Genomic DNA, 9281 nt, shown 5'->3' with positions numbered 1-9281 from the left:
TTATACGGATATATTACTCAAACAATTTAGAAGTGAGTGAGTTTCCGCTACGCTTTGCTCGGGAAACCAGCTAAGACGGCCTGTGTGATGCTATCCAAAATCATCTTGAAGATGATATCGTACTATGATGCCTTCAAAAACAATTATGAAAAATATGATTGGTATTACATACAATATTCCTTGGAAAGAGTGACATAGTGTACACTCTTGTTACGAAGAATGGCTTCCCCCCTGCTTTGTTGACGTACTTTAGTACTTCCGAAATACAACTAATTCATATGTCGCTTGTTTCTACTAACAAATAATATTGCTAACATTATATTAGATCTCAGGCGATTCTCTATAGCGCACCTTTACAAGGATTAAACTCCGTCGCCCCCAGCACGTACAGCACTTTAGGACGAAATTATCTGGGGGGATGTAAGAAAGGCAGTCGAAACATTGTAAAATAGTGGAAATGGTTGCAGGGTGGATACCGAGCTCATCACGCCTTGCATAATCGACTGATCACACAATTCTATAATCGTCAGTAATGCATGTACCTTAGTGTTGAATGACTGAATGCAATGTATGGAAACTTACGGGTTATATTCTATAAACAGGCTTCCAGTGTGCAAATAATCCTGGCACTGTTGTGCGCCTTCATTTACTAACTAGCGCTCAAAATGTCGAGTGTCTTCAGATTTATCCGACCACCCAATGTGATTCACCACGACGCTCGGTAGCTTGATTCTGTTGCAGTTACTGCTGCCATCGCATTGTGCTGTTATATCCTCGTGGCCATAACCTATGAGGATAACTCGGCTTGCCAGGCGAAGGACATCCGCATGTCTATTGAAAGTGAGAACTCGTTTAGCTTTAATGTGCGCTGCAAATACGTTTGTGGCTTTCTTTTAGTAGTTAGTAACATGATTGAAAATATCGCTATTTGACACAGTTTTGTTGACAATCATGAATTCAAACCCTGTAGCGATTAGCATCGTAGGAACCATAATATCATCGTGACCACCATAAACATTTGAATTTACCTAAAGAGCTGCCAGGCGCGAATGTCGTCTGATCCTCTATCAACCATCACTCAACCATGACATTTTGCTATTTGAGATTTCACTATTTTTGGATTTACTTTGTAAAAACAAGAAAAAACTTCTTTTTAACGATTTTACGAGTTAAGCTTTAATGTAAAAAGTTAATTTCTTTTAGACCCCAGATCTACGGCTGTCATCGTAATTGAGGTTCGAGCAGCTCAAACACTTCAGTATTTCACGAGTAGCCTTGAAACTATTTTTCTAGATCTTTTGAGGCACAAGTAACCTGGTTTGCTATGTAGACTTGAAACTAGCTTTTTGTAATTCCTGTACTCTTTAATTCTAGTAAGCCAGTACCTCCTTACGTCTAGCCTATAGTGATCCTATTACCTTTTATAATTCATGTAAGCGAGAACCTCTTTACGTCAATCTTAGTGGTGTGATCGTGCCATTGAGCTTCCGGTATCAGCAGTACTGCGCCCAGCTAGAACCGTACTCAACAACTCGATAAACTATACTAGTAATCACGAAGTGGCATTTCACTTAGTTCTGGGGCACGATGCTTGCTATACTGAAACTGCCTCCTGCCCGGTTGCTGCCCTTGGAGACGGTGACGATGCGAATACGCGCTAAGACCCGAGTGAACCATTTGGCGTCCCATTGCTGTAGTGACTTCCTCTCCCATATGCATGTACGCATATACCTCTCGAACGCAGACGAGCGCCGTCTCCCGAAGCGTTTGGTGGCCAGGCTGTCTACTCTAGTAGCTAAAAGCGCCCGTAGCGCCTCCAATCCTTAGCGAGAGTATCGAAAAATGGTCTGGGTCTTGGCTAGCAAGACTTGCGGCTCTTTTAAGCGTTTTGGAGACATCGTGAGCTTGAAACTATTATCCAGACTGTATCTTGCATAGCCGTTTATGGCGTCGTTGCTCACAGTCCTATGGTGAGCAACTAAATACCATATAGCTCAAACTGGGTAGTACCACGAGACAGACGACGATGTGAGCGAGCGTGTTACACCGATTCCGCTTTGGTCGTTCTTGTCTTCTCGGAAATTGATTAAAACCCGTTGAGTACGATCTTTCAGCATACAGTGAATTCCATTCTCGTCAATAAATGCTACATCTGACCTTCGAATTGCGAGCTTGAAGTGGTTGCCTTTGTAGAGGTATTCACACTTTCTTAATAAAAAGAAGATATCCATGACCGTAGGCCCCATAAGACACGGTCCTGCGTGTAGTTGAAGTCGAGTTGGCTGTGGATAACGCCGAGAATTGCCGGGGCGATTCGGTATTGAGTCGAGGAAGGGTTGGAGCCGACGTATTCCTTTGAGAGCCGTGGCGTGGTGAGGGAGGGGACTAATGTTATTGCCAAGTTTCCAGCGATGAAACCACGCGACTGCACTGGTCTTGGACTGGAAGGTAGATAAGGAATTTCCAGATCCAACACACGATGAGGGAGTTTTATACTTATTAGACCTGCTCTTGTTTTCTCTACGCCGGATAAAATGCATTGACTACAACCGGCACACTGAATATGAGCGTCAAAAGCACCGTTGCGACGATGATCTCCTTCTTAATAACTGGGTTCTCTTTGAAGAATTCATCCAAACGCTGACGCTTCAGTCGAAACTTCTCCAGATTCTTGGCGAAGCTTGGGTTCTTCTGGAACGCAGCCTTGATTTTGTTGAGACCTGGCATTTTCTGTAATACGCCGCTCAATAACCTTTCTTCGTCGTCAGTACTAGTGGTTGTCTGTCGTCCCTTGAGATAGCGGCGACTTGAGACACCATTGAGAATCCTGACAGAGGTGTCCAGGCGGTCAATCTGGGTGACGGCAGCAGGTTCCGCGGAGACGCTATGACATGCCACGAAGACGACCACGAGGAGTGTTAGGGCGAAGCTTGGACGCATTATACTCATCGGCACCAGCACGAATTGAGCGTAGCTGGGGGTCAATTACACAATGAACGGCGTGGTGAAGGGATGACCCACGTGACGGTGGCACCAGTACGATGCCGGTAGCCCAAGATCAGGGCATTCCGTCTCTTAGCAACTCCCTCCAGTGCTTTTATCCAAACCACGTTGAGGCATATGAGCTAGGGCACCTCCTGCACGTCATATTGAAGGCAGCCAATTAGGTTCCAGTCCTCCTTCGCGTCTGCAATGCACAATCGGATAGGAAACATATGAGACCTGATCCACGACCTCAACTCAAAACACTGCCATGTCAAATCCACTTCAACAGCCAATCAGATTAATCTTCATCCTAACATGCCTAGGTTACAGGACTGGACAGGTCCTTTTAGATGCAAATTTTGCTGGTCTTATCATCCAGCCAATTAGAAAATGTTCACAACTTTGGGCGAATTTTTACAATGGGACTTTCGGCCAAGAGGTGGCGTTTTTCACCGTATGTACAAGTCAATACCGGTACATGTATCCTCATGAAAGCGCTAGAATAGCACAGTCAGAATCAGCAAATCCGCAGAACCTACGGTTGAATTACCCAGAAATATCGGTATACCGGATAAGGGCTACTATTCAAAGCATACTGGGGGTTCCACCCCCAGACCCCCGCTGACGAAAAACATGTTCTGGAGAGTGTTACGGGTTCGTTCGCTGGTGAGTTCATCGCTGGGCCCGCCTACGCAAATACCGAGCGGCCCTGCTTCGCGGGCACCCCGCTCGGGTTTGCTTCGGCAACGTTTCTCACCCGCTCACTACCGCCCTCTATTAAAAGCACCTTTTTCACAATCTGTGTTTTTCACGGATTTGTCTGTGCGATTTTCTTTCCTTCTATCCTCATCAGTTACAAATATTATTGTGGGTTTCAGCTTTTTTTGCCGCCCGTTTTGGGTCTTTATATCGGAGGGGCCCGATTTGCAAACCGGGCATCCGATAGGGCTTGGTGCACCTATCTCGGGGCCTAAATAGGAGCGTTCATACAAAAGCATTGGAATAATTGTGCTCATGAGGGTGGACTCCTCAGCGCACGGCCAAGAACAACCGGGTGGGGGATAGCGGGAACAAGACGCGAAGAACAAGACAAGTAACAAGCCGGCGAATTGGAAAGCCCAACGGAGCAGACTAATAAACGTGCTGTTAAGAGAGACGCTGCGTTGATGGGCCGTGAATCTCTCGAGAACAGGTACTGTGGTGTTTAATGAAGATGCCTATTGCTCCCTGCTAACTGTAATTTTGCCTATTGTACAGATCATGAGCAGCCTACTGTCCCAGGAAGAAGACCGTGAACTCGCATACGTGGTTGTCTACAATGGAGAAGCAGGTAGGTGGACCGTGTTGACGTTGATTCCTCTAATGAATGTTAATGCAATGTTGCTTGTTGTGTACTGTATAGACTCATGTAAGTGGATACGAACTCACGGGCGTCCTATTGCGTCCACGAATGCATTAATATGAACGGGAGTGTACAGAGTGACCACCGTGTTCCTCACACGCAACACGTGGTGGGCTCTGGCATCTTGCCCAGTTGCTATTTCTGGGGTACACTGAGGACAAACAACCGACAGCTACGTTCTCGCTATAGAACGTAAGAGAGACTTCTATTCTGATAATTCAATCCACTAACAAATCTTGTTTCCATGTGCGTCTAGTACGGCCACAAAACCCTATAAAAGTCTAATTTTCTTCAGCATTTGCGTTGTTGGTACGTCGTGCCTCTCGCTCCTCCACTCTGTTACTATGGATAACACGCCCATTGCAGCATTTAACCAAGGTGTGGAGACAGCGGATACAGCACCTTGGGCTGTCGATGCCTTTCGTTCTCCTGGCGACGGACCTCCGCCACTACCGTCAAGGGGAGCTGCAATCTTGATCATACGGGTTGGAGAACCTTTAGGGCGGGCACGTGCCGGATGGCGAAGTAATGTCGACTTTGGTATTGGCGAAGGATACGCGGTGTTTAAGGAAAAGTGCATCGCAAGATATGAAGCTCTAATAGCTGGACCAGAGGCACTAAAAAAGCCGCTTGCTCTACCTGAAGATGTATCAAGCAAACCAAGAACGAACCTCAAGCAAAGTACGTTGAGTTGACGACAGCAAATTTTCTGTCTACGCTGCAATACCGCTGGAAGCTGCTGACCGTTGACTACTTACGACAACTCGGTGATTTTCGGTTTGAAGCTTTTCTGTATGTTCAGCGAGCTGCTCAACCAGAGCAATTTCACCGCGCCACAGCCCGTCGAATTGAGCAGGCACGCTTGCAGCGAGTGGCTTACGAGACTGCAAATTCTATTCAGTTTGGGGAAATTACAGCGCAGCACCTCGACGTCGTAAATGCTAGGAGACCGGAGGCCTCTCCGTTTGAGGTTCCTGCTGATAATACCACATAACAGACAATCGGCAGCGCGAGTTGCTTCATCTACAGGAGAATGCTGCACAAGGCGTAGCTCAAACAGCTTTAGTTAAGGTAAGACTGGGTGGCATGTGGGTGCCTACGGAGGTGGATATTTTGTCGCTTCGCCGAGCAATAGGTTTACCGGATCACGACGTTTTTTCACGGGGTATATACCACTAGTTTACGTCTGCACAACCGACTAACGGCGGGATGGACGATGATGCCCACGCCGAAGACAAACCGATGTGATAGCTACAGATGCAAACCACTTGCAAGCAGAAAACCACAGTACATTCAACCGATATATCGTTACGTCATAGAACCACTTGTGCATTAACTCATCGAACGATTGCTGTCGTATCCCGGTTTCCATGTAACAGTGCTGGAAGGTCCCAAAGCATCCTTTATGCTCGTGACGTGTACGCGCACGCATAGCAACATTTAAGACTCGTTCCGGATACAAACGAAAGACTAGATTGGCATGCTTCTGTAACCAACGCTTTAGGAGCCAAAAGCAAGGTTCTATAGGATTTAGTTGTGGGCAATCTGGTGAATTGCGTCTTGCAACTCAGGATACGCATGGGTCTTGGCATTATCCATTATAACAATGGAACGAGGTAGTGGCCACGAGTTCAGATGTGGGATGATGTTCTTCACAAATGCAGCGTGAAACCTCTCTCTTGTGAACGTCCCCTCAGTCGACTCCCACGCAAAAAAACCTTGTACATCAAGTGCAGCCAAAATTAAGAGTGTTTTGCCTCGGCGAAATGGAAGCTTGACGACTGCACGAATGTTTCTCTTCGACCAACCATATCGCCGCTCAGCGTGACGCCCATCTTTCGCTGTCTCGTCAAAAAAACGAGTTGCTCAGCAAACGAAAAAATAGGGAGCAACTTTGAACGGTAAGCTTCTACCGTTCAAAGTTGCTCCCTATTTTTTCGTTTTCTGCCGGCACCGCTTCTCGAGCTGCCTTCGATAGAACTTTTCGGCTGAGGTTAAGATCAAAGTTGAGGACTCTGCAAATTGTTGCTGTCGCGATGGTCGTAATATCTGGATAGTTCTTGATAATAAACTCGCGGAGCCCTTCAATGTAAAAGTCGGGTGTGCGTTAACGTAGGTTTCTACAGCGGATAGAGCTTCAGGGGGCCATCGTTCAGTGGTCTGGCGAGGGTGGTCCTCATTGACAACGCCCTTTTTCATGAAAAGAGCGTACCAGCGCCGAGGTGTTCGCTGCTTTGGCCCGAACAGTTCGGCTGAGATGTTGTAGGCGTGCGTGAGAGCTACAGAACGCCACCGAAAGTCAGCGCTGTAGGTCATCGAGAAGCTGCCAATGTACAAATAACCTGAACGATGAATGTATGCTGGTTAAACGCAAGCCACTCCGTTTTGCCGTTGAAAAGAGGCAAAAGTGACAGTTGCGCTCTAAAGCTGTGCTCCATTCACTTCACAAATCCTAATAACATATCATTTTTAACCTTGTATGTTCGCCAAATCGGGACCGTTTGCTATATCGGGCTCCTATATCGAGATCGGAGGCCTCTGCTTTGCCAAAATGGATGAAAACCACAATAATTATTCTTGTAAAAGGGAGCAAAACGTAACAAAAATAGCCCAGCCCAGTGTATTTTTAGGGGTCACGGTACTGTAATCAAGCGAAGACGCTTCCACTTAGTGATATGCTCCATAGAACGCTTTCCAGAAGGAATACAACTCAGCCAAGCTTGCATACCCTGCTAAGAGAACGCGGGTGGCATCGTGAATGAGAGGATCAAAACAGTATAAGACGCTAATCCGATCTCAAAACCACCGTCCACGCATTAGTTGTTCCAGATACGTATCTATCACACTGGCTGTCTGTACATTAGCGGTTATTGGCTACCACTTATTTTCAATGAACGTAACTAGGTTAAATAATCGGAACCAATCATTGCCTCGGTTAGCGAAACAGTTCCGTCTATCTTGAGTAAACTATGAGAAGATCAATCCTTAAATTATATATTTCTGAAAAATTATATTATTTAAAGTAGGAGCATTTCCTTCAAACCATAATTTTAGGAGGCCTGCAAACCCGAGCGGGGCGCCCAAGAAGCAGGGACGCTCGGTAGTTGCGTAGAGGTGGGGAAATCGTATTGTGATTGTAAGGTTGAGGGATATTGTTGAATGCAATAAATGCTTGGCCGCTCAATTCAATGTACAATATGAGTCTAAATATTAGTTGTGTTAGGGTGGTAAGTGCCATGAAACTATGATCCGCCTTTAAAATTGTTTCAATGTGAACGCGAGCGATAATGACACCGTATGGTGTAGACTTCGCAAGTAGAAGACAACGTATCTTGTCTTCTACTTGCGAAGTCTACACCATAGCAGGATGTAGTCGTCCCTCATTAATTGCTTCTCTGATTCTACTCTTAAAGAACGCTGACAAAAGCACATAAAATGTTACTTTGTCTAGAGAAACTCGTAGTTTCTTCTAGAAGAGCGGAAGAACGCCACCCGCTTGCTACAATTAGTGCTTGAAAGCCTTCGAAGAATCTGTTCACTATTCGGGAAGTGTATTTTCTCGTATGGTTTTGTTGCACTCTCCATTACATTGTTTTTCTTCCGCGGGGTCAGCGGGTGCAACCACCAGTACCGTGGCCTAAGGTGTTATGGTTTGAAGGAAATGCTCCTACTTTAAATAATATAATTTTTCAGAAATATATAATTTAAGGATTGGCAATCTCCCCACGTATCGATATGGGTTATGTTCTAGAGGTGAGGAGTTCAAGTTCTCGGAAGTATTCTTAATGTCGTCGTCACCACCACCGTCGACTAGCACTTAGTGCCCGTTTCGTAAAAGTGTTGTTGAATAGACAGTGTGGCCAACACTAGTCAAACTCAAGCCTCCCAAACTTTGCAATATGAACAGCGTTTGCCGTATGCCCACACTAAGGTTTTATCTTACCATTTTGTAGACACACGCAGCGGGAACGACTCCGCCTGTACTTCGAAAAATATCCTGCCTGAACCCGCCGTGCATGTGCCGCTGCCTCGCCTGACGCAGGAATAACCGTGTAACCGCCGAGAAAACCAGCAGGGTGATTCTGCAATACCTGCAGTATGGAATGATATGTCCAATATGTAGCTTATTCGAATAGCAGCACCAGTTGTGCGTAAGATCGCGTCATGTAGTTAGTGCAGTGTGGGGCGTTTACCTGGCAGTTAAATTCACTAGAAACTAGCTAACTGAGAGTACTGTATCATCTAACTGATAGTACAGTCAAGTCAGTTGATGCTGCGTTAAGTTTAAAGACAGTGACACTGACTCAGTGTACAGGGGGGGGGGGGGGGGCACACTACGTACATACATGCCAACACTGCGCGGCCTACCCGGAATCTTGAGTACAGACGATCCCTCGGTAGTAGTACTGGGCTTGGAGGGAGATCGTAGTCCATGAATACTTCCTCCGTTCACAAAAACGAAGGACATTAGGACAAGAATCACAGTTGATTAGCCAGTACTTATCCGATTTGCGTCTGGATAGATCCAATCAAAAGCTTGAAACGTGGGGATTCCGTACGTACTTTTTTCGCGGAATGACCGCATATTCGTGTCAGGGTCGACTTCTGTCCATTAACTTTGACCCGCCACGCCCGCGCAACTGTATCCACGGAGCCCAAAGTATGCACCAGAGTAGCTCATATGCTAAGACATGACGTTCCACCTCGCTGCAGCTTTAAAAGGCCAGTACGGAAGGAGAGTGACCTTACGTATTAAAGGTGTTGCCAACAGGTGTATTATACTGGGAATACCTCAGAATGAGGTAATAGACAGCCCTCAACGGATTAATTCTACGGTACTGCGTAAGCGTAACCTCGGTCGACATTCGTACGACATTAATGTAAAGATGGAAAA

The 9281-nt window shown here is 46.1% G+C and overlaps 3 protein-coding genes across 4 annotated transcripts; 1 reads left to right on the top strand and 2 right to left on the bottom strand.

Moving 5' to 3' along the window:
- Positions 1-2460: 2460 nt before the first annotated feature.
- Positions 2461-3256, bottom strand: PPTG_12364 (hypothetical protein). The gene has a single exon (XM_008908106.1). It carries the CDS (start codon positions 2947-2949, stop codon positions 2521-2523), a length of 429 nt encoding a protein of 142 aa, XP_008906354.1. The 5' UTR covers positions 2950-3256; the 3' UTR covers positions 2461-2520.
- A 563-nt stretch (positions 3257-3819) lies between these two features.
- PPTG_12363 lies at positions 3820-5727 on the top strand. 2 transcript variants are annotated; one of them, XM_008908105.1, is made up of 4 exons: positions 3820-4177; positions 4243-4315; positions 4388-4579; positions 4644-5727. In XM_008908105.1, exons 3-4 carry the CDS (start codon positions 4446-4448, stop codon positions 5080-5082), a joined length of 573 nt encoding a protein of 190 aa, XP_008906353.1. In that variant the 5' UTR covers positions 3820-4177; positions 4243-4315; positions 4388-4445; the 3' UTR covers positions 5083-5727. The 2 variants fall into 2 exon arrangements, with proteins under 2 accessions (XP_008906353.1, XP_008906352.1); XM_008908104.1 differs by having other exon boundaries at positions 4243-4579.
- A 2599-nt stretch (positions 5728-8326) lies between these two features.
- Positions 8327-8855, bottom strand: PPTG_23048 (hypothetical protein; the record flags this gene model as incomplete). Its single annotated transcript, XM_008908103.1, has 3 exons — positions 8327-8365; positions 8395-8469; positions 8730-8855. 3 exons carry the CDS (start codon positions 8853-8855, stop codon positions 8327-8329), a joined length of 240 nt encoding a protein of 79 aa, XP_008906351.1.
- Between the last annotated feature and the right edge of the window lie 426 nt (positions 8856-9281).

The sequence above is a fragment of the Phytophthora parasitica genome, assembly GCF_000247585.1.
Source record: "Phytophthora parasitica INRA-310 unplaced genomic scaffold supercont2.28, whole genome shotgun sequence".
NCBI lineage: Eukaryota > Oomycota > Peronosporomycetes > Peronosporales > Peronosporaceae > Phytophthora > Phytophthora nicotianae.
Note: the sequence above shows the minus strand (reverse complement) of the source record. Positions and strands in the feature narration are given on the sequence as shown.

Excerpts from the sequence above, each read along its gene's own strand:
- PPTG_12363 (XM_008908105.1), top strand. The coding sequence starts at position 4,446 with ATGAACGGGAGTGTACAGAGTGACCACCGTGTTCCTCACACGCAACAC. Across the intron at positions 4,580-4,643 it reads CTACGTTCTCGCTATAGAAC|TACGGCCACAAAACCCTATA; the intron begins GTAAGAGAGACT and ends ATGTGCGTCTAG.
- PPTG_12364 (XM_008908106.1), bottom strand. The coding sequence starts at position 2,949 with ATGAGTATAATGCGTCCAAGCTTCGCCCTAACACTCCTCGTGGTCGTC.